The sequence below is a fragment of the Cervus elaphus genome, chromosome 23, assembly GCF_910594005.1.
Source record: "Cervus elaphus chromosome 23, mCerEla1.1, whole genome shotgun sequence".
NCBI classification, from domain to species: Eukaryota; Metazoa; Chordata; class Mammalia; order Artiodactyla; family Cervidae; genus Cervus; species Cervus elaphus.
The window spans coordinates 63,640,011-63,665,348 of NC_057837.1; the positions used below are offsets into that span (position 1 = coordinate 63,640,011).

General features: G+C 41.5%; 1 protein-coding gene across 7 annotated transcripts in view; it reads right to left on the bottom strand.

Moving 5' to 3' along the window:
• The window catches only part of NCOA6 (nuclear receptor coactivator 6), a 91,865-nt gene that overhangs the window by 7,831 nt on the left and 58,696 nt on the right, over positions 1–25,338 (bottom strand). For 3 of the 7 annotated variants that reach the window (XM_043884761.1, XM_043884759.1, XM_043884760.1), the window contains 8 exons: positions 24,503–25,324; positions 22,309–22,455; positions 18,666–19,782; positions 16,024–16,145; positions 9,815–12,772; positions 6,766–6,834; positions 4,443–4,479; positions 1,164–1,312 (listed from right to left, as the gene is read on the bottom strand). In XM_043884761.1, the coding sequence (XP_043740696.1) occupies positions 1,164–1,312; positions 4,443–4,479; positions 6,766–6,834; positions 9,815–12,772; positions 16,024–16,145; positions 18,666–19,782; positions 22,309–22,455; positions 24,503–25,324 (5,421 nt within the window). The remainder of the gene's footprint in view (positions 1–1,163; positions 1,313–4,442; positions 4,480–6,765; positions 6,835–9,814; positions 12,773–16,023; positions 16,146–18,665; positions 19,783–22,308; positions 22,456–24,502; positions 25,325–25,338) is intronic. The other 4 variants (XM_043884764.1, XM_043884763.1, XM_043884762.1 and 1 more) reach the window with 4 other exon arrangements.

Here is a 25,338-nt window from a genome sequence, read left to right on the forward strand (position 1 = left end):
TAAGGGAAGTCAAATGAGCCGGGAGAGGTTGACAGGGGCCAGACCAGACAGGACCTGTGGTTCCTGCTGACGCTTTTAGACTTTAATCCCAGTTATAATGGTAAACCATTAAAAGGTTTAAAGTTAGGGTAGCAGTAAAGATAGGGAAAAGTAGATGAACTTGAGTCATCCGAGAGAAAATCAGTAGCTTTCTGAGATATATGTGAGGGTGAAAGAGGTGTCAAGCAGGACATGCCTAATAGACAGAAAGATGGGAGCAGGGGACCAACAGCAAAGGACCTGGCATCAGGGGTGAAAAATCACATCTGTTTTCAGACATGCTGAGTTTGTGGTCCTGTTAAGAATGTATGTGCAACTGTCTAAGATCTCTAGAGGTCAGGACTAAAAAACAAATGTATGAGTCATCTGTGAAAGGTTGTAACTAAAGAAGGGAGGCATGAATAAGCTCACCTGGAGAGAAAATATAAGTTGAAGAGAAAAGGTGACTCAGGATTAAAGTTTGAGTAGGCCAACATCTAATGCATGGGGACAGGATCTGAGAAGGAATAGTCAGAAGACCATTGAGAGTTCTGGGTCAGAGAAGCCAAGAGCAGAGTTCATTTAATGGAGAGACAGCAGTCAACAGAGAAGAGAAAACTGATTGTGTCAGGTTCTTGAGAAGCTCAGAGAAGATGGGATCAAAGGCACAAGTGAAGGCACTGGCTTTGGACTGAAGGAGGGACAGTACTCTATCAGAGCATGAGCAAAGGAGGACACTGGTAGATCTATGTCCTGGTAGTGAGGGTTCTCTGTGAAGAGGTGAAAGAGTCTCTGCTGAAAGAGAGGACATAAACTAGGAGCCAGAGGTTTAGAAAGAGTAGACAGAAGGAAAACAAGCTGACCACAGAAACATAAGAAACACAAAGGAGCCACACTGAGGACCTGTCTGAAGTGACGATCATGGATCCATCTGCCCTGTTGTGTGCTTGCTGCTCTGGTAAATACACTGCAAACACACAATTAAATGAACTAACAAATAAAGGACCTACTAAGCAGCAGAAGTCAAAGCAACTTGAAAATGTAAGGGATACAAGCGAAGATGAAGGGCAAAGGCCGCTGATGCTGTGTTAAGAACCCTGTTCTTCCATTTGACCCAGAAACAGCATCCACAGCCCACTGCTAACCTTTAGTAGAGCTGGAGGCTGAAGCAGGCCGGGAGGATCGCTTTCGATGTCCGTTTTCCACACTTTCAGAAGCCACAGCTGGTTCTTCAGTTCGCGAATTTCTTCGGCTTGGAGTTTTGGACTTTTCAATTATCTCTTTGGGCTCACTGCTGACAGAGGGAAGCACAAAGTCCAAGGAGGTGAGGGAATCAAGTCACACAAAAAATAAAGATTAACAGTTTCATTCACAGGAGATTAAGAACTACATAATCATTCTGAGCAGTCTGGGATAATAATCACAGTTACACTCTAATGTTACTGACAATTTAAAAGTGAGTCCAGCTTGTTATATTAGTAAAAATAAAATAAATTTAAGCGTAATACTGGCGAGATTGTGGAAAAACAGGTAAAAGACATTAAGAACTTGGAACAAATATCAAACTTCCTCACCCATTTTACTAGGATTAGGATACTTCCCTTCAAAAGTTAATAGCACCTAAAATCTAGGAAATGAATAACATACACTGACATTTACTATGAGTTAGATAGATAATTGCATATTACAAGTCACACTGGAGAATCGATAGGAGAATATATTTACAATACACTGCTGGGTATATAGATTGCTCCAATCCCCCTTTTTTAGTACATGAAGATTAAAAAATAGTAACATTCAGTATTACTGAGGATACAGGGACAAAAACTCGTGATGGAATGTAAACTGCAGAACCCAATGATTCTCAACAGGGGGCAGTTTTGCCTCGTAGGGACAGTTGGCAATGTCTGGAGACATTTCTGATTGTTACGACTGAGGGATGCCACTAAATATTCTCTAATGCATAAAGCAGCACCCTCCCCCACACTCCACACAGAATTATCTGATCCAGTCAGTAACGCTGAGGCTGAGACACCCTGGTGTAATCCTCTGGCTCAGCAATTCTGTTTCTAGGTGTCTACGGAAACAAATCTTTTTACAGAGCTCTGATTACACACAAGGATGCCAAAGCATTTTATTCATATTGATGAAGACAGAAGACCGAGAAGCTTAATAATGATAGCAGATTAGTTAACTAAATCATGGCACATCTAAAGGAGCTATAAAAATCATGCTGTAGAAGGTTAATAATAAAAACTGTTCATAATACATTAAATAGGGGAAAAAAAGCCATCACCACTATGAACAGTATAATCTCATTTTCATTATAACATATATTGAGTATATATGTAACACATATGAATGGGTGTGATATATTTATATGTGCATATACAACATATAGGATTTATATATGGATATAATACTACATATTAGATGTGTACAATACTATAATATATATTAATATATACCATCCTTGGAGAGTTTTAACTCTATCTGCACATACTTTGTGAAGAAGACTAGAAGAACTAAAATATACACAGTGAATACTGCTGAATTGTAGGAATACTGGCTAATGGATAACATTTTTCTTTGTAATTCTCTGATCTGAATTTCAATTTATTTTCAGTGAACTCTCACTACTTTCATAGTTCAAAAAAATTCATGTTAAAGTCATTAGGAAAAAAAAGAACTTGATTACATTTACTTATAAGACATGGAACTGAAACAAAAGGAATGCAACAGAAACAAAACAAAAAACCAGTCAAAGGGATGCCTCTTCTGGGAAGTCTTCCATGACCTCACTCCCCAAGAGGAGCTGCCCCTTCTGATTTTGGGTTCAGAGTCTGTGTCTGGCATCCTAGAGCACCCACCGGGCCGTACAGCATGTTTTTAGTGTCTTGTGTCTTCCACTACAATGTAAGCTTCTTAACTGGGTCTGTCAACTATCCATAGCCCTCCACTGCTTAGTCCTGCCAGAGGACCCTTTGCCTGGCAATCCAGCCACAGAGTTCATTATCCTAGCTTTACTTTTAACAACTGCCCGGCAAGCCAAGGCAAGTCAAACAGGAGGCTGGGCTAGCACTGCAAGTCAGGGGGATTTACATATCCTTTTAGAAATGGTGTGTAAGAATGGCTTTCTGACTAGGAGTCCAGAAAACGGTCAAAGCCTCTAAGGAAGAAGATTCCTAATGGAGTTGCCTCTTTCTCCTGGTAAAACAAAAGCCTCAGCAATACTGTCCTGGTGTTTATAGGGTCAATGGTCAGGTGACTCGGGGAAAACACCTATAAGGTATCTTTGGTCTGATTATCTCTTCCTTAGCCATACAGTTGGTGTATACTTTGAAAAGTGCAAATGAATTCAAACATAAGCCCAATCCAAATGAAACTAGACAGGCAGAGTGCCGCTGTAGGAACAGCAATGAATCTGGAGTCAGAAGAACAGGGGTTGAGTCTTACCTATGCATTTACTGGCCATGATATTTAGTTTTATGCTTCAGATTCTTGATCTATAAATTCCCATCTTGTCTGCTGCAATACATTAAGTGTGAGAGCTCTGCAGTCAGAAAGCCTGAGTTTGAATCTCAGCTTCACCATTTACTAAACCTGTGGTTCTGGGTGATTTAGTTAACCTCTCTGAACTTTAGGTTCCTTATATGTAAGACAGAATTTCCTTTCCTAATAGATACTGTGAAAATTAAATGCGATAATACATCTAGGGAGCTTTTAGCCCAGCATATGACATGGTACAGCACTCAAATAAATGTTGGCTATTATTACCACCTCACAGGGCAGCTATGATGATTAAATGAGAAAATGACTGTGAAGCTGTTTTACAATCTAAGTTGATACAGAGCATGATAAATTCTTTAAAATGTTGTCTAGTACATTCCTACACTAAAAAAGGAATGACTTTTTTTTAATACAATAATACTCCTCTCCATGGGGCTAGTGAGGTCGAAGCCACAGTTGTATTTCATCTTGTTAGGTTATATAGGACAGCACAGTATAAAAGAAAAAGCATGAGTTTTGTGGTCAGACCCCATCTGCCTTTCTCTCACTTGAGGATCAAACAGCTACACTTAGAAGGTATTGCAAGGAATACTATTAATGACCAATGACAGCAACAATTCCTATATACTGAACACTTACTATTTACTCACTATGCTGAGTGCTGAAAAATGTTATGATTCAGTTTCAAAACAACCACAAAAGGCAGAAACCTGGCCACCAAGTTTTATTCAAAGAAATTTTACCTCTGAGAGGTTGTTACTCACGACAGCTCCCTACTTCAGCAGGAAAAAAACTGGTACAAAGAGTGAAGGAAAAAGCCAAGGTGAGGAGAGGCTGAAAGGCTGAGAAAGCTGATACCTTTCAAAGAGGCTTATGCCATATTCATGCTAAGTCTGCAGAAATGATCATCTTACCTTTGTCCAGAGACTACGGCAGCATTTGCCTCGAGTTCTGTTAAAAATACAAAGGACAGAAATGAGATGTAGGAGCTTCTCGTGTATATGTCCACTGGGAGAGGCTAGGTATCTGTGAGAATTCTAAATGCCCTGTTTAGGCTGCCGTGTCTCCAAGCGTGGCAGGATCCTCACCCCGATGCAGTGCAGAGACAGAGCTGGCATGGACACAACTTGACTGGGGCAGAAGACACTAACTCATTCTATTTTCACTTCTACTCCATATTGTGAAATAATCCTGTCTGGATCAACAGAACTAAATTCACACTGCCTGCTTCATATTTCATCTAGCTAACTAGGTTAGTAAAATAATCCTCTTTCTCTCATGTAAAAAGAGACTGTTTTCATTCTTAGAATATCTCTCCCCTCCTGACATATTTGTTAAACAGTAATCTTCAAATATGTCTTAAATATCCATTAAGGATGTATTCTTCTCCAAAGGATTTCCCCACTGACTTTTAGAGGGCAGACTGCTCTACTCTAAGGTATCACCTACAACCCCATTATGTCCCTCTCTTCCTCAACCTCTCAGCAATGCCCTCTAAAAATGGAAAACTTCAGTAATTTGTCTAGCTGGGTTTTGCTTAAATGAGCATCCTATGGATTTGCCAGGCGCTTCTTTCTTAGCACCAGCAGGAAAACATCCTCTTCCTCTATTACCCACCTTTAGGTAGGTAGTCTCATCTTTTCCAAAAGACCATCCCTGGTGCACCTGGTCTCCAACAGTCCTTTGGTCTCCAATAGTCTTTTCCCCATCCCCCACTTTCAGGGAATTCAGCACCTCAGACTCAGTGTACGTGTCTAACCTACCCTACTTATTACAGAGTAACCTCCTTGAAAGCAATGAAGTCAGAGTGCCTTGGTTATTTTGACCTCACTGCCTGTTAGCCATGAGACCTTGGGCAAACTTTTTGACCTCTCTGTCCTCAATGCTTCACCTGAAAAAACAGGGATAACCACTTTACCCACTTCAAAGTTAAAAAGATCCATCTTGTGGAGAAAAAAGGTGGTTCAGGAGATAGAATTCTCTTCCCCTTTCTAGTTGCTCCCTTTCTCATGAAAAATGAGTTTAACTATCTAACTTGCTCCATTCCTATCCTTCTCAGGTATCATGTGGGTAGTTGGGAGCAAAAAAATCTGGGTGGTTAAAATGTTTTTTTCCTCAACCACTTTTTCCAGAGGTCTGGTTTTACCCAAAGAATGTACAATAGAAAGTCCTATCCATCATATAGGACATAGCACCCTAAGGCAGGTTTTAAAATAATCACAACTTTTACCTTACTTAAAAAAAAACTTATTTTATTCATTTATTTATTTGACTATTTTGTGTGGCTTGTGGCATTTTAATTCCCTGACCAGGGACTGAACTGGGCTCTCGGCAGTGAGAGTGTGGAGTCCTAACCACTGGACTACCAGGGAATTCCCAATTTTTACCTTACTTTTACTAACTCAGACTCAAAATTAAACATTAAAAAAAAATTCTGTCAAGTGTATGAACTGTACTGTCAGTGAGATTCTAACCTCCTTGTGGAAAGCAGTCATACTTTTTTGTGGGGCATACCTACGATAACCTACAATGCAAAGAGCCAGGCAGGACTAAACTGTAACAAATCTATGCTCTTTATCTGCTCTGGCACTCTAATCTATGAAGGCAGTGTGCTATTATTGCCATCAAGATTCTCATGCATTCAGAGCTGACCCAGCATCTCATAGTAGTTATCTGTCAGATTACCATGGACGCCACCTTCCAGAAACACCATCCGTAGAGCTATTTACAATATCTTGGTCATGGGAAGAAACTTAATGCCATCCAGAGATGACTGAAATGACTGTGACTCTGGAGGAGTGGCTACCTCACTGCAGCCTAGGTTTTCGGAACAAGGCTGTACTCCTGATATCATAGTGCAATTACTATCTTAATGCAATAATGCCTGCCATCCTAGTGAGTTACCATGTGCCAGTCAGTCAGGGGCCAAGTACGGGGGCAGGGTCATGGAACAGGGCAAACTGTGCAATGGAAACCACCCACAGCTGGGTGGCAGACAGACAATGGGCACTGAGATGCCCTTCTTGAGTTCCCTGGCTGACACCAGGAATGCGTCAGAGAGCAAGTTGCTCAAGGGAAAAATAACCTCAGATAGTACTGCATAAGCTGCCACTCAACCAAAGTCTGCCCTAAAGTAAGTAAGATAGTTTCAGCCATTTCCTGGCACACTGAGAACAGTAGTGGTTCCTTCACATGCGATCAATTCCACTCGAGAAAGTTTTCCAAGATGGGCCTTACCTGGTCTGGGAACAGACCCCTGCAGTGCTGTGGCTGGAGTTTCCTTTGGGACTAAACTCTGTGAAGGAGCTAAGGCAAGAAGTAAAAAAAAAAAAAAAAGAAAGAAAGAAAGAAACAGATCTTTAACTTTCTTTTCTGAACAAAGTAGAAAGCACCGAATCAAGAGCTAAGTAACTGCTGAGATACATATACTCTTAGAAAGCAGTACTTGAAGTTAACTTTGAAAGTACAGTACATTTCAAAACTGACTTTAAAAATTATTACTTTAACTCTCAGTAACAAAGACTGCCATGAGGAGAGTCTGTTTTTCTTTTTTGTATGTACAAAGATCAAGGAAGGATATGGCCATAAGATAATAGCACTCATAATTTTTGCTTCTTGGGGTCAAGTTCTGTCCAGTATTCTAAAACACCCCAAAGCATACTTTGGCAGGCAACCCAAACCTCTTTCAGAGGGACAATTATACCATCCAACCTTAGCACTAAAAAAAAACTGCTTCAATTCTCTAAAGACTACATTCCTTGAGAACTGAATTGAATCATATAATTTATCTTGTACTTTTCTATAGCACCTGGCAAGTATGATGGGCATAAAGCAGGTATTCAATTCATATTTAAGGAAGCAAATCAATTTGATGTTATCTACTTATCTAACCAACAGTTACCAAGAACTTTCTAGGGGCAAGGCTCTGTGCTAGGCACCCTTAGAGACCAAATTACATTCTTCTTGCCCATCAGAAACTCAGTCTAATATTAAAGAAATATATACAACTGGCACTCGGGAGTGAACTGTGATGTTAAAATGAAGTAGATTCATAAAGTACAAAGTGCTATGGGAGCCCAAAGCAAGGGAGATCAATTCTAAACTGAGAAATCTGAAGGTACCCTAGAGGCAGCAACATCAGAATCAGGCTTTGAAGGACAAAGAGAACTTGGGCCCCTGAAGAGGAGTGGAACAGAATACACAATGTACTCTAGAATGGAAACTTCTTGGATCATACAGTAAAGATTGAGGGCATAGATATGCCACCGTCACTCAAGGTTAAGTCCTCCCACCTTGATAATCAAACATCCTAGATAAACTCTACAACAATAAGTTTTATCTTCTTGTGCAAATGTGACTCTTGCAGATTTCTCTCTCTGCTTAGTCAATGATGCATTTGTGTTAAGAATTTATTTTGGATGCTTATATAATACAGCTTAAAACTATAACTTTTATTTCTTACTCCAGTATTGGTTTCTCACACTCTTAAGATAAAATCACAAAAGCCTTTGAAAAAGACTGGAAATTATCTTATCTAAATTTGAGAAGTTTCTCTCCAACTACTGGTTCATCTCCCTAACACTCATTTATTTCTCTAGGATTATATAGGACCCTGATAAAATATTTTCTAAATCATTATTCTCTTGGTACCAGAGGGGAAAGTTACCCGAAAGGAAGTAGAATGGAAACATTTAATAGTGGAAAACATGTTTATGTCACATATTTTTAATTCTTTTAAAAATTTTAGAAGGTTTGAAAAATTCTTAGGGCTCACCTACACCAACAGAACTAGAACCAGAAATCTATTAATATAGTATCCAGCCCTATGAAGTCTTTCTCCTCCAAGGACAGAGAACTCCTTAAAGGCCTTTATCCCTCCCTGCATCTCTGGTATTGAAGTGAACAGGTAGAGAGAAGGAGAATTAGCCTTTCCTGGGTTCTGTGGGAGGCAGCATGCTGGCCTGTATGCTAAGCCCCTCAATGAATCTTCGTATCAATTCTGGGAGGTAGGAATTATCTACACAATCTCAGTTTACAGGTGAAGTCCATCTTATAAGAGGTTATAAGAGGTTAAGGGATTTATCCAACCATGACTGGTATCAGTGGAGCTAGAACTTGAACTATGATCCTGTCCTGAAGCTTGTGTTCTTTCTGTCCCTCCTCCAGCCCCTCCAAGCATTTTAGCCACATAAACAAGACAGGCGCTCTTGGCTGGCCTAGAATATAGCAAAGGTCCTTTGAGCTTTGGCAGTTTTTGACTGATTCTACTGTGGGGAACAGAGCTCTGTAGCACTTAAACCTCACAGAAGGAGGAACATTATGTGTGTGTGTAGAGGTGGGGAGGTGGCGTGGAGTGGTGGTGAGGGGGATGCCAAAAGAAGGAAGGGAAATGTAAGGACATCTATGTTTCCTATGAAGTAGCCCACCTTACCAGTACATAGGAAATAATCTGAACTAGAAATACATCAATGGGATGGTCTAATTTTCAAAGAGACTGCGTCAAAAAGAAACTGGTAATAAGAATACTTACTATTGAATGATTACTATATTCTAGCCCTGCAACCCTGTAACATGCTAATCATGTTACATACAGTATCTCATTGAATTCTTACAATTACTACTGTCCCTATATGACAAAGGAGGAAACTCAAGTTTGGAGTAAAGTAACCTGCCTAAGACCAAACAGCTGGTAAATGTTGGTTGGCACTGTGATACCTCCTTCCATTCTATTACCATGAAACCTGGTTTTCTGGAAAGCTCTCCCCTAGCCAGTCAGAAGGAAAAAATCCCTGGGAGAGAGTACAATGAGGAAGGGGTTATGAGAAACCTGCTCTGAACAGTTGAAAGCAAGTCTTTACCACCGTAAGAACCTGCAGGAGCTGCGGTTCACCCTTAAGAGACAAGGTTAAATTGGATGCTCACATACAGACTTTGAATAACTGAACTCGGAGCTTCCCACCTGTAGGACGAGATTAGGGTTACCTGACAAGGTTGGTATGAAGATGAGGTAACGTATGTAAAAATGCTTCTTTGTAAAATGAAAAATTTTGTAAAAATGTAAGGCATACCATTATTCTAGGAGTTGAGGGAGAACCATATTAGTAATGTAAACAACATGGGAATTTAATAGGAAGTATATTTCCCAATGTACTTCAAATAAATGAAACTACCACTATAGCCATTTAGCCCACTCTTCTTCCTCCAAGTAGAAAAGAAGCCATGCTTTCTCTGGTGGGATAGGTCATCAAAAATTGACACGAGATGATGCCAGGTATCAAGTACATACCTATGCTGGGCAGAAGCTCTGGATGAGATCCCACCTTCTCCTCCACTAGGCCACCTGCAAGTGGCTCAGATGCTATGCCAACATGATTGCTTTTTGTGGTCGGCGCCGCGGAGATGAGTTCAGAGGGTACCAGAGCAGTTACTATTGAGCGTACATTGGTGGGGAGCGTACTGCCAGGTAAGCTGGGTCCTGCTGAGGCGGAGCCCGGGCCCACAGGGCTAGAGGTCATTTTGAGCAGAGTGGGCGCTGGGGGAGTTGGGGTTTTACTGTCCAGCTCTGAGCATAACTGCTCCGTTCCCAAGAGCCCTGGAGCCGGGGTCTCTAGCCCCTGGCCTTCAGTCTCTCCATCGGCACCATACTGCTCTTCCCCTTTCTCGAGGGAGCCTGTAACTTTTTTACATGCCTTGGTCAGCAAAATCTGGCCGATTTTGTCCACTTTACCTTTGCCCTTACTAGACGAGACTGGGCTTCGCCGGTTGACAGAGGATCCTGGACTATTGGTCAAAAGGGGAGAAACCACTGTGGCTGTCTGTGAAGAGGGCAGAGTGCTTTGATCTGCTGAGGTGCTCACCTGAGGGCTAGTCTCATCTGGATTCAGTTCTTTGACTTGCTGGACAGGGGGGTGAGGAGGAACAACTGGAGAAGTTGTACAAGGCGGGGAAGGAAGCTGAACAGGGGCGGCTCGTGAGTTAAGGACCAAGGGTCGACCTGTCTGTATGTTTGCAGCAGGACTACTGGTGGGGGCATTAGGCAGCACAGGAGCAGAAGAAAATTTTATATTCTGAGGTATGTGTAAAGGGCCAACGACTGCAACGGAGGGAGGCATCAAGCCAGAGTTGGTTGTCAGTGGGGCTGCAGGAATTGTGCTTGGCTGTGATCCTTTCATAACCTGAATTATTGAGGATGAATTGATAAAGACGGGCGTAATGAACTGAGGCCGGGCATTTGACTGAGCAGCTGACTGTCCCTCAGAAACCATAACCTTGTTACCCACATTGGGCATTGTGACAACTGTTGACATTAACGCAGACTGCAGGTGAGTTGGCAGAGCTGCTGATGTGTTCGCTGAAGTTGTGATGGGATTGGAAGTCACGAAAACAGTTATCTGATTTGGGGGCAAAGGAGTGGAAATGGAGGAAGAGCTGACCGGTCTTGACATTACCTGAGGGATGCTCGGGGTGACATTAGAACTGACCTCACTCAATTCTGGATGCACAAGGGTTGAACACGGCTCGTTACTGTGAGGTAAATTTAGGGAACTGGAGGGTTCTTTAGAAGACGGATCCTGCAGGGAGGGAATGACAGATGCTTTTTTCGGGTCCTCTCCAGACACTCCTGGAGGTGTTACTTCCAGATCTGTAAGCCCGGGGGGTTTAATGGTCACATTAGGAGCTCCAGAGTTGTCAAGTAGTTGACTTAGCGATGTTGGTGCTTCCCTCATAGCAGGAGACACCAAATTTTTGTTCTCTTCGACACTGGGAGGTTTGTTAGGATCCAAAGGCTGCCCATCCTTTTTGGATTGATCTTCAGGGACAACCATTTTCACTTCTTGGGGAGGGACTGCTTTTAGCTCAATGTTTACCTGCTCCTTCCTAACCTGGGAATTCTGGCAATCACTGTCCTGTGGCATATTCAAGCTCTCCTTGTTATCCTCCAGAACACCCCCTATTGTGGCCACAGGCATGGTAGGATTCTGAGGATTCAGCCCACTGTTGTTAGGGAAGCTCCCAGGTACAGGCGGATTGGCCAAAGGAGTAGGACTAACCAATACATTTCTTGGCAACTCTACATTTTGCAACAATGTTGCATTTGTTTGAGAGGCAAGTGTAAGTTTAGGGGCTTTTGAATTCTGTCTCCCAGGACTTGGGGTGGTTTTCCTACTTGACCCAGGACTAGACCTGCGGCTGTTGCTTGGACTCGCCCGTTTTGGTGCTCCAGAATTAGACTGCTTTCCAGAATTCACCACCACAGAATCTAATTTGTGAGTCTGTGGGGCAGCAAAATTGGAAGGATTATTCATGGTAAGGTTTGAAGGTGCTTGCCCGATGGCCTTCAAAGTTGTCGGATTTAGGCCCTGTTGATCAAAGCCCCTGTTTAAATTTGGCCTGGGAGGTAAAGGAATATTAATCTGTGGGGGGAAGAGTCCTGCTATGGAGGCATTGAGTCTTTCTGGTGACAGACTGATTTCTGAAGGTTCCGTGCTGGGAGGGCGGTTGTTGGGTGTCTGAGGATAATAGGGTCTGGGGCTGGCTCTGTTGGGTGTTTTAGGCCTAGACGTTTGGGTGGGAGCAGCCACGTTTGGAAAGTGGTGGCCATGAGAGCTGGGCAGGGAATTTACAGGAGGTTGCTGGGGAGTTGCACCTTGAGTTGCTGAAAGCGGTGATGGTCCAGGTTTTGGCCCTGTCATCATTAACTGATTCTGGGAGACCACTAAATGTGAAGGCATGTTATTTGGGCCTCCTGAGACAGACGGTCCTTCACTGCCACTTGCTTCTGGGAGCGAGGACATCTCCCCCAGTGGTGAGCTGGCAGGGTTCTGGGGGTTCTCCTGGTACATCATTTTCCTTGAAGCGCTTCCCAGAGGAGTATTCACAGGCATTGGCATTCTTTGCTTGTCAGGTGACGGCGGCACCGAGGCAGGGCCTTGCAGACTGACCATGACAGGCACGCTGCCACTCGGCTGCATGGGCATTCTCTGGGAGTCTGGGTTCAGTGGGCCCCTGGGCGGGTGGACATTCTGGGAGACCGGAAGCCTAACGGATTTGGGGTCCTGCTGCATCATGAGCATCATCATCATCTGCTGCTGCTGCTGCTGCTGCTGCTGCTGCTGCGACTGTGGCTGACTGGGAGGTGGCGGCGGCGGCTGCGGTGGCGGCTGTGCTGGGGGTGCCACATGCTGCACGAGCTGAGGAGGCAGCTGCTGAAGTGGCCTCTGTTCAACTGGTTGAGAAGGATAACCTAAAACGAGCCCCCAAAATCAGGGAAGTTAGATTTTCAGCAAGAAAAGCTTTGCGACCTTTAGGGGATGGCCAAGCAATACTCATCTAGGTGGCACAAACAGCTCAGGCATGCCCGGTCCCAGGGGGGTAAGGGGCGGCCCCTCCTTCTCTGGCGTAAGCAAAGAGGCACGCTGCTTCAGGAAGCAAAAAGCAAAGCATCGAGAACCTGGAGCTCCTCAGTCTTCAGCGTTTGCATGAGGCATCACTGTACTAGGACTCTAACAGGCACTGTGCTATGCACTGAAACTGGCCAAGTCTATGCCAGCCTCACGTTCAGATGAAATGAGGACAACTCCATCAACAGCACACAGATGACCACCCAGTACTGGGCTCTCATGCAGGCACAGTAAACATTTCACTGGATTTGTGAATGAAGTATTTAAGATACACTTTTTTTCTTTTAGCACAGATTAAAGACTTGGTTTTGTTGAAAACACCAGCATCGAAGATAGCCTTTTTATTCTTTCAACAGAAGTAAAATATAAAGTTCTAGGGTTCAATTCCTTAAGAAAGAAGGATTTAAAATCACTCCAATCCATTGGCTTCACACACCACGCTGCACCCTCCGGCTTGCTTCTTTGGGAAACCCAGTGAATTAAACTGTCCCTCCAACATAAGTCAGTTTAATAAATAGTAGGAGCTAAATAGAAGCTGATACACACACTGAAAAGAAAATGAGGGCACTGAAGTTCTTTTTACAAATGCTAATTTCCATGTACTTTTTTACATGTCAAACTGTATTTGGAGAAATACTGTCTTTGAATCCATAAGTGGAAAAGAAGTGAGCAAGAAGCATAGCCCTCAGGAATAAAAAATAATTTTGGGAAAAGAATTCTGAGGACAATGCCTTTTACATTTCTAGAAGGCAACATCTCAAATGATTCTTCCTTTTGTGATGATTTTATTTGGCATTTTAGAACCAAAACCTTACATAATCAGCAGAAAGGACCAAGAATAAAGGTGGTTCAGTGGGAAAAAGTGGAGATATAGCTGGGATACAATTTTACAAACTAGATTTATTTCATTGTTACATGAAAAACATATTAGGAAAGTTTTATGAAGGCACAGGCATAAGGACAGCGGGCTCTGGCGGTCAGAAGAAGTGCCAGCTCCAGATTTTCACAGAGCAGCTATCAAATGCTATTGATCCATAGGTTCACACCCTGTGTTTAATAGCTAATCAATGTTTTCTGGCCAATGACAGACATGACCCCAATGAGTACAATTTTTTTTTTTTTAAATTATTTACTAATTTGGCTGCGCTGGGTCTTAGTTGTGGCATGTGAGATCTAGTTACCTGACCAGGGAACAAACCTGGGCCCCCTGCACTGGGTCCAGTCTTAGCCACTGGACCACCAGGGAAGTCCCCAGAATCCACTTTTAAAGCTGTTTTGTTTTTTTTAAAATCCTTTTTTGTTTTAGGCCCAACTGACTTCTTTACATTTATAACGCCAACAACATATGGCATTTCTATAGGTTTAACTCAGGTTCCCATGTGAAGAAAATTGTAATTTCTATAGAAATTACATAGCCCGTTGATGTCAAGGCTATGACACAAATGCCTTCGTCTTTAAAATTAGGGCACCAAACAACATAAATACCAAAGAGAGCAGCATAGACAATACAGCAGCCTCTTGAAAGTAACAGTTAAGGGCATGACTGCTATAAAGGTTTCAGAAGCTGGAGGCAGCAGTCCAAAGAGCACTAATGGTAAGAAGATAGACTGGGGCCGTGGTGACAGAATGGTGGAGAGGCACAGCCAGGACACACACAGAGCATATAACATAATCAAAAACCAAATTTATTAATCAAAAGATGAAAATTCATATGCCTTTAGGGGCCAGACTGGTAAATAAGAGAAGTGGGTTGCTGTAAGACAGTAGTAGCTCTGTGGACAGAGCCAAACTGCAGAGCTGATGCTCTACCTAAAGACATCTAAAATCAGGTTTCTGTTTGCTTTCATATTCTGCATGACAATTCAAATATATTGCAGGCCAAATTCAGCCTATAGGCTTCCAGTTGGCAAACTGTAGAAAGGAAGCAATAACGTGTGTGAGAACCTCTGGGATTTATAGAATTCAGATGAGTCTGAGGGAAGAAGGTGCCTTCCTGCTCGTAACGCCTCTGGACATACCCACCAAAGACTGCTGACCTCCCAGCCTCAACTGTGCTGCTGCAATGCACCGATGGGAAATGTGGCGTGCCCAAATAATCTGCAATCGGTAACACACAGTATTGACATCATAATGAATTTACTTTTTTTTTGGATTCACTTTTAAAATACATAAATTAAGGATACTGAAGTTTATCCCTAAAATAACTTACAAAATCACTTCCATTTATATGCCAAAAAGGAGGTGGAATAATTAGAAAGGAAGGAACAAAACATAATCCTTCGTATACACAGGGAAGTGTGGCCTAAATGTGATAGGTTTGTGTGTCTTCCTCATAGGGGAATAAAGTTACAAATTACTGCTGGGGCTAATTGTAACCAGGTTTGGAGACATTGTGGCAGCTGGCCTTGGTTCTATAATAGCTAGGTTAGAATGAATTAGTTTTAGGAGACTTTTTCCCTTCCAACATTTTAGAGGATGGTATTATTTTATAATCAGAGGGGGATACAACACAGAGGGCTTCAACAATACTGGTCTTTTTATTATTAACCGGGTAGGAAGTACATAAGTGTCTCTTTCATTACTCTTTACATATTTTTTAATGTTTAAAGATTCATAATAAAAACTCTATTAAAAAATCTTATTTTAAACCCTGGTAGTTCTCTGCTTTGAGAAAGTCCCAGTAGAAAAGGTTCAGGAAAGGCAGCAAGCAGGATTAGAGTGAACGCTTCATTTCATTTAATCTTATTCCATTTTGATGCCAACTAGAACCTTGATATTGACAAGAATAAAGAGGCACTGACTAACTTTAGTTTGATTTTTATGAGGACCTAAAATAACAAAGAATAATTTGAGCAAAATACACACACACACAAATATATATACATACACATGCACATACACACACTTTCAGAGGTTATATTTGAAACTTTTTACTTACTAACAAGGCAAAGTTTCCAAATACTAGACACACTAAATCACTAAAGTAGTCTAGTTAGTAAACAAAATAAAATACTACTGTTTCCTTGAAAAAAAGCCTTATAATGCTGTAAATAAATGATGACAAGTATATAAACTTTAGCTAACATTTTATCACCTGGTGGTCGGTTTGAAAATTCTGGCAGTTTAGGGCCTGAGCTGTCCAAGTTAATTCCTTGTTCTCCAGGCAATGGCTGTTGATCAGCCTCCTCCAGACCAGCTGGGCGGGTATCTGGGGTGCTAAAAAATAAATTACACGTTTGCGAGTAAGTTGTACAGTTTATACATGAAAATTGCTTAACCCCTCCCCTATGTCTGAATAAATCCATCTGCATTATCATTCTTAGAATTATTTATCTCTCTGTAGTCTGATAAAACATTCAATATTTGGCATAAAAAATCTGCCAATTTCATTAAATGTTAAAATCCACTTAATTTAATAAATGGCTATTTACTTGAGGTGCTTTCTACAAATTTCTGATATAATGATTTTCATTTAATTATCCATCCAATGTTTTAACAGCTGATTTTGGGTTATCAGTATTGTACTGTTCCTAAGAAACCACACTATCTTTGGGGTAGCTATCAAATTGAACCAGGGAATCCAGACTTCTTTTTTTGTGAATATTGCAATGGTGGCTCCAACAATTCATAACAGCTTGCAAGAAATTGTAGACTGGCTAATGAAATGGTATTCAGAGAACAAAGAAAGCTGGAGAATACTAGAACAAAGCTAGTTAATTTTGTTGCAGAATGTCTATTTAACAGACATCCCCATCAGCTTTGGGATGCTTTCATTTTCACCTAAGTGTACCTTACAATTTTATTAGAGAAGGAAAAAAAATGAAGAAACACCCACATTCCCAAAGACCCAGGGCTCACAGCTCTCATTTCGTTTTCGCCCTGGTATTAGTCACCCACTTTTAGACAGTATTTTATCTCGTTGTACTCTGTAGTTTCATAAACCTTACCTTAAACCCATTTTAAAAGCTCTAGCACATGGGAATTTAGAACCTGAAGCAGGTCCTAAGCACATCTAGATTCCTGTATTGATTTGCTCCTTTAATGACTTCTCTCTTGCTTCAATTATAAGTAAGGATTCCTGTAGTATTCTTTACTTTCAAAGAATTATACTGCTAAAAAAATATCTCAGGTCCAGCCACCTCATGTTACTGGATGACAAAACAAAGGCCCACAGAGGTGTAAGAAAACAGGCTGAAGATTCCATGGTAAGCTAGTGGTAAAGCTGGGAGCATGCGCTCTTCCTTTTAACTTACTGTCTCCATTCCTAGGAGCCTTGATGTGGTATAAGGCCCTTTCCACAATCTGTAGCCGTAACAAGTAAGCAACTCCCTAAGTGCTGGTACAGATAGCAAAAATCCATACTAATGGCAACTGAAGTACCTTACAGTGTTACTCCTAGATTACTGAAAGGAATAAATATTGCGACAGAAATGTTACTCCCATACAGATTGACAGTAAAGAATTTAACTTAAGAAGAGCTACTGGAAAAATCAGATAACCAAAGAGTTTACTAATTCTGAATTCAGGAAAAATACAGGTTGCTAATATACAATTATTGAATTCTGATTTATAAGATTCAAGAAGAAAGTGAATATGGTAAGTTTTATAGTACAACCAAAGGCATATTGTGAGAAGACTGAGAGAAAGGTATTGGGTTGGCCGAAAAGTTCATCCAGTTTTTTTCCAGGTGTTATGGACAAATGTGAACAAACTTTTTGGCTAATCCAATAGATGGTTTTATTTTGAACATTTATGTTTGATTAACTAAAGCTCCCCTATTCTCTTCTATAATTCTAGTAATTTACTTGAATTAACCCGCTTTTATACTCCGCAGTCATTATTTTCTGGTAATAAATGTCTCTGGATTTCAGTTTTGTGATTAAAGACAGAAAATCCAGTTTAATCAATGTTCCTTTGGGAATCATTTTATCAAAGCCAAAAATATGACTTAACACTTAGATTAGGAAACGAAATATAAATTAATTGCCCTTCCCACTGTGATCTTGCAAAAGACTCACCTGTACCAAAAGGTGATTGAAAAGGTCTAATCATCTTTTAGGTTTTAAGCTGCTAAGGATGATAAAGAGCCTTTAAAAGAAAGGCATTTGCACAAAAAACCATTTCTATTTGAGAGAGAGAAGGGAGTCTCCATAAGTAGTTTTCATTCCTAAAACACATATAGCCTCTCTGGTTCCCCAGCAGTCATTACAAGCCTGACATGCTTTGCAGAGTTGTAGTGTGATAGCACTGGCTACTTCTCAGGCTCTGAATGGCACAATCCCCTCTGAGACTACAGACTTAAGAGACATATATCAATTGACTGCAATATATGAACCCTGTTTGGCTCCTTATTTGAACAAATTGTAAAAAAAAAAAAATTATTTTGAGATAATCAGGGAAATCTGGACACTGTCTGGATATGTGAGAATACGAAGGAAGCATTAGTTTTTTCCAGGTGTGCTAATCGTATTGTGTGGTCATAAAAAACAGAAAACAAAAACCTGTCCTTATCTTTTAGAGGTACACACTGAAATATTTAAAGTAAAATTGCTTTAAAATAATCAAGAGGTAATGGGAAGAACATGAATGAATGCAAGACAAGATTATGAGCTGAAAATCTGAAGCATGGGGAATTTCATTATACTGTTCTTATACATGCTCAAAAATTTCCATCAAAAAAAGTTGTTCACATAGAAATAAACGAGTAAGATTTCAGACAAGACTATCACAACCTACTTTAGGTCCTGCTGACTATTTTTCTTCTTCCGAGGGGGCTTCTTCTTCTTCGGTTTATTTGCGTTGGTATTGTTTTGCTTATTGTTTACCCCAAAATGGCCTGCAGAGATATCACTCTGCAACAAGTTGACCAACAACGGGCTTGTCAGCGTGACATCCTTATTGACCGGGAAGCCTGGATTCTGACCACAGGACATTTGATTTCCATTGGGTGCTCCATTGAAAGGTGCATTGAAGGGCATCCCATGGCCCGAGAAGTGGTTTCCCGAGGCACTGTTCCCTTGCATGGCCTGCACGTGGGGGGGGACCATGTTGCTTTGCTGCATGCTAACATCTGGCATCATCTGAGACAAGCTGACATCATTATTTGCTGTCGTAGCAGGATCACCATGCTGCTGGGCCATGTGGGGGCTTGGCCCTGGTGGCCGCAAGACCTGCCCCTGCATCCCCATAACCTGAGATGGACTGTTGTTCACAGGCCCTTGCTGCGGCAGCATCTGTCCTGACATCGGTCCTGTAAACTGCACCATGTTTCCTTGCAAGTTTGGCGTTGGTCCCCTCATTATCTGTGCTGGTCCCGGCATGACATTAGATTGGTTCTGAGTGTTAAACTGTTGCTTATTCCCCTGCATCTGATTGGTCATGATCTGCTCTATCATTGGATTCTGTTGGAGCAAAACTTGCCCCTGAGGCCCCATCATCTGGTTATGTGGCGCCATCATTTGGGGGCCCTGCTGGGGAAGCATCTGCTTGGGTGGGGTCATCCTTTGGGGCGAGGGCCCAAGATTTTGGCTCTGAGGATTCACCATCATCTGACCCTGCGGCATAAGCTGGGCCCTTGAAAGGATCATGGGGTTCTGAGGGTTCAAGGTTCCTTGTTGCTGGACCATCTGGCCCTGGGAGGGCACGATCTGCTGGTGCATGCTCATCAGTTGAGATGGTGGGCCCTGTTGGGGCTGGCCTTGCATGTTGCCCAGGTTCACCTGAGGAACCCCAGAACTACCAGCCTGTTGGTTGTTCATGTTGCCATGAATTCCCATGAGGCTGGGCTGCATCATATTTGGTGGCCCGTGGGACACCTGCATCTGGTTTTGAGGAGGACCAGCTCCTTGACCACCTTAAAAAAAAAAAAAATGCACAGTTTCAGCAAGAAATACTATTATCTTGTTGGTATTAAGATTCTCAAATTACCTTAATTAGAAAAACACCCCTCACCCATATCCAGTGATCAACATAAACAGATATGCTATGTTTAACATATTTCTGTGAGTTTTCTATAGTATGAGGCTGTGACTGTGGCATACATTCTCAGTGACCATACAATAGAGAAAGAGAAACCATTTCTTTATTCCTATTTGGTAACTTGATAACATTTTGAAGATCAATATAGTTTTCTTTCTCTTAGACTAAACAAAGAAAGGCAGCATCTCATTATTTAAAAATAACTTGTAACTATCTTAAAATGAAGAAAATTAATGAAAAGTGCTATGGGTAATGAAGTAAGTTTTCCTTTAGATGAATCAGGAAACAAAAAATGTGCTGCAGCCTCTTAAGAAAATCTCAGCAAAGCTGAGAAGACATTTAACAATGCTCCTTAGGAAACTATAATAAAGACTCTCCAAGGTTATGGATGTGTTATCTGGATGCTTCACTTTAAAGAAAAGAACAGCTAATACCTCCTAAAGATAGGTCTCCCCCACCCCAATGTGGTAAAAATTATTTAATCTTGATCTGGAAGCTGAGACTTTAGTGGAAGTCAACTGACAGACAATTAAGAAGCTGCAAGCAGAGGACAGTCAGCAAAGGATGATAAAGCTTCAGTGACCCTCTCCTGTGGCAGTCTCTAGTAGACCACATGGGGCATGTTTTAGCCTTCTTCATTATTTCCAATTCAGACAAAGAACACTTCCTGGCTTGCCACAGTGTATACTTACTGTTAGGTCTTTGGGATTTTCCTATATCTGCTTATAGTCTCTCTTCCTTTCTGCAGAATAACCTTCTAGCTTATTTTATCTCCTCCCTACCCTTTTCATTTTTAAATGGGGACTAAAAAGTGATAGCCACAATGAAGCTATCAAGCCAGTCCATGCTCCAGCCAGGAGGCAGGGGACAAACTGTCCTTTGTTCATACAATCTAGATTTTTCCTGAATCCTAAGATCTTCCAGACGGGCCTTAAACTGAATTCCATGACCACTGTATATACTATATACACTAAATATTCCAGTATATATTCATTCAATCGACAGTCATCTATTGAGTACCTAATATGTGCAAGGCACTTCTGGTACTGAGGTAACATCAACAAGCAAGACAGACCAAATCCCTTACCCCTTGGAGTCTAGTTGGCAAGAGTAAAATAACAAACAGATTAAGTATTTTCACAGGAAGAAGTAAAAGCTAACAAGAGAAATAGAGTAAGAGAACAGGAAACGACAGACAAGAGTAGAGCTATCTTAGATGGGATAAATGGAGGAATCAAAACAGTAAGTGCATGTGGAAGGCACCATATAAAAATAAAAAACAGCTGTGCTTATGTGGAGGAATTATGAATGATTTTATTACTGTTTTAAAACTTCCTATAGAACGTGAATTTACATAGCTCAGGAATTATAGTTTTGCACTAGCAGATGGGGAAAGTCATGGTTTGCCCTACACTTCTTCAGCCCTTCAAGAGGTAGGTTGAACTTTTTTAAGTTTCGAATTGTTCTCCTTCCTTAGTGATTTAGAGTTAACAGTGGAACTAAACTAACTCCAAATGGGCATGGGAGCTCAGAAGGTATTTGTGCTACCTCAATCCAAACTCCCTATGAGAAAGGGTAAGAGGATTAATCATGTGCTACCTAACAGCAATCAGATACATGCAGCCTGGGCTAATACAATATTGCTTACAAATACTTTCTAGCCATTCTGCTGTACACAATATGCCCTCCTAAATTTCTTCTTATATACAATACACTACTGGCATTACACCTGTACTGATAAAACCTGGTCTTCAAACACCACCTTGTAAACCAGAATTCAGACACTCAACATATACAATGTTAACATGAATTATAAAGATTTTAAATGTTGCAGTTGTTCAAAATGCCATGTACCTCCATGCCTTTGTACCTACCATCTTCTTAGCCAGAAATACCTTTTGTCCTTTTACTAACTGAGGGATCAGCAACCTATGATCCACGGATCAAACGAGGCCCACTGCCAGCTTTTAAACAGACATGAATTCACTCAGAGCTCAGGAATATAGCTTTGCATTAGCATACAGGCAGTGTGGAACATTGCCATGCTCATTCATTTATGAATGAGTCTATGGCTACTCTGGTGCTACAACGGCAAAGTTAGGTAGCTGCAACAGAGAACATATAACCTGTGACGCCTAAAATATTTACTATCTGGTTCTTTTCAGGAAAAAAAAATGCTGACTCCAGCTCTACCTGTAGGTTTATCTCCTTTCTTTAGGTGTTTCCAGATTTTTCAAGACATTTTACCTACTTTCAATATAACAGTTATTGCCCTGAAAGAATATTTGTAGGTCTGAAACGAAGGGGAAGGATCAAGGTTTATATTTCTCTGTATATCCTGTTGTCTACCTACCACACCATGTTCAATAAATGCTGGCTGAATAAGTCATAGAAAACAAACCTGCATGCTGGACATTTTGATTCGCTTGCAGCTGAGGGGCTCCTGAATTCCCAGGGGTAGTTGCTGTGGTCGAAGGCACCTGACCTTGCATAAAGTTCGGATTGGCCTGTCCTGCTGAGAAGCCAGGTGGGAGGCGTTTAGGCATTCCTTAATAGAAAACAACGAGTAAGGCAGTTACCTAGCAAATTTATACTCTTGCTTAGATGTGGAATGAATAAGGAAGGATGAGCTGCATGAAGTCTCCACTGGCTTAGCTCTCTCTGTCACACTGGTAGGATCTTTAACAAGGTTGGGAAAGATGGTTAAAAAAATCAACACAATCTCTTACATGAGCATTGTCAAAATGAAAAAGAAATACTAAAAAATTTACACTTTGAACATGCCAAGGAAAAGATGGCAATCTGCTCCCTAAATGTGATCTGAGGCCACGTCACAGAAAGGTTTAGGGCTCACTTTTCTGTAAAACAACGGACCCCAAACCTTTACATACTTTAACATAGGTACCAAAGGAATACACTAAATTCTCTCATATTCAAACAAACTGATCAGAAATACTATAAAACAAAGACCTGGGTCCTGATATTAAGCATAGGTAGGTGTTTTTTTTTTTTTTTCCATTGAGGGAATAGATGACAATTTTCTTTGTGGAAAAATTTCTCCCCTGTATTGTGCTGGTCTCTTTGGAAGAGACAAGAGATCAGAAACAATTTATAGGAGCATCAAAGTGAGGTTATATTAAATTTATCATTACACCTTCCCCTCAAAAGGGTTTGCTGAAATTCTGACAGCGATGGTACCAAAAACTGTGCTCTAATGGAATCTTACTAAAGCAATACTTTCTTTTATAGGAAGGTTTAGTTTCAGAAAACAAATCTGTAATAAGAAGAATCTCAGAACCCATTCACTGTTTATAACATAGGCCTGGATGTGGCCAGATCACCTAGGTGAGCACATCATTTGCTCTATGAAAGCATCAAGACCTAAGCTCACTTCAATTAGTCCATTTATTTAAGGGCCAAATTTTCAATGTCCTGAAAAACGCTCTGAAGACAAATATGCATTTGTCCTTTCTTTAGCAGTGACAAGTCCCCATTTGCATGCTTCCATTGTAATTATATCAGTAATCACATTTGCAGGAGGGACTACCCAGCCCCCACTGATCCAAGGCTAGATGCCCAGAACAGTGAAGTTTGGAGCCAAAACATTCTTGCATTTTCTCAAAACTTCTTATGATTCAAATATTACAGCCTGCATGTCAGTAAAAATAATTACAAGAGAGTGAAAAGACTGATGAGCGATTTAATTTTACCAGAAATCATGGGAACATGCCTTTGCTATGTTGCATTAAAGATGCAAGGGTTTTTTTTTTTCTGGATAGGCAATGGGTGTCTTTTGGTGGGGGGTATGTTTATCAGGTGACAGTATTACACTCTCTATACCTTACTGAAAAGCTCCAAGCACATTCATGTGCACTAGATCAATGATTAATAAGAATAAATAATAAACATGGAGATGGATAAGTTTTACTGTAATCGTTTTACCTCTCACACATTAAGCTCCATTGCTTTTTCTTCATACAAGAGGCACCTTACAAAATAAATAAATAAATCTCCTTTAGGTATAACTGGTGGAATTCCCTCTCTAAGGAGCAGGCATTGGCATTATAAAACTGTAAAAGTCAATGATTTCTGAACTTACTCCCCTTTAATACTTTAAGCAAATTTAACAAATACCATGCTAATAATATTTTTGCTAACTAGGATTATCAAAATTGAAAACCACAGGGCCATTTCCCCAACAAAACCCTACACTTATCTTTTCAATTTTGCTCTACTGCATAACCTTAATTTTTTCAACAGTGGAGCAGCTTAACTTGTTAATAAAACCATGATTCTTCCGGACGCCTTAATTTAATAGTACAAGATCAGGCAAAAATATTTTGAAAAACAAAATGAACATATAGCTACATTGAATTTTACCTGCGTTTTTATCCAGAGGACTAGCTTAAACATAACCAGTAAGATGCTGCATAATGTATCAAGTTAACTAAGTCACATCAAGTGTCATCACTATATTCACAAAATCAAACAGTTACATCCTCGTTTCACTCCCTCCATTAACTCTAAAAATTGAAGTGCTACTAAGATCTAGCTCCAGTCAAGTTACCAACACAAATAGCTCCAGTGTTCCTCACCTCCTAGGCCTGGATGTAAACTCTGTGGCCCCTGATTTGGTGGTTGCTGCTGCATCACCATGAAGTTAGGTGGCACGTTTCCCTGTTGAACCATAGGATTCCGACCCGGAGAGCTGACGGGCTGCTGAAATCCCTGGGGAAGTGGGTTATTTTGAGGTGGCCTTGGTCCCATCTGCTGCTGAGTTTGGTTAACCGTTGGGGAGGAAGCAGGGGATCCCTGCTGGAAGGAGGAGGGTGAGGAGGCAGGAGACTTGTTGGTGAGGTGGGGCTGCTGCAGGGGGGTCGGGACCCTAGAGGGCCCTCCCTGCAAACTCTTCATCTGAGGAGCTGTGAACTGGCCTGGGTTGCTCATCTGAGGAAAGTTTGTATGGGCTTGTGAAGCTTGCTGGCTGCCAAAGGGATATGGAGGGGGAGGGTGGGAAGGTGTCTGTACCGTGGCTAAGGATGGTCTTGCCTGGAGCTGCTGTTGCATTGGGCCAGGCAAGGGAGCCTTCTTCCACCCTTGATTTGCAGTCATTGTGCCCAGAGAACTCTGGGCTGGAGGAGGCTGAAGGGCTCCGGAAGGCAGCTGGTTCCAGCCTGGAGGAACAGGCACCTGAGTTGGGGCAGTAAACTGGGGTCGGATTCCCTGTGGCTGTTGCTGCTGATGTTGCTGTGGGGGTCTTGCCTGCTGCTGCTGCTGCTGCAGCTGGGGAAAACTGGCTGGGTTTATTTGTCTGTTCACAGGGACAGGCTGCACTGGGTGGTGCGGGGGCGCTAAAGATCCTGAGGGATGACTTTGTTGCTGTATATGGAGCCCAGAGAGGAGTGGATCCATTGCATCTGTTTAAAGATAG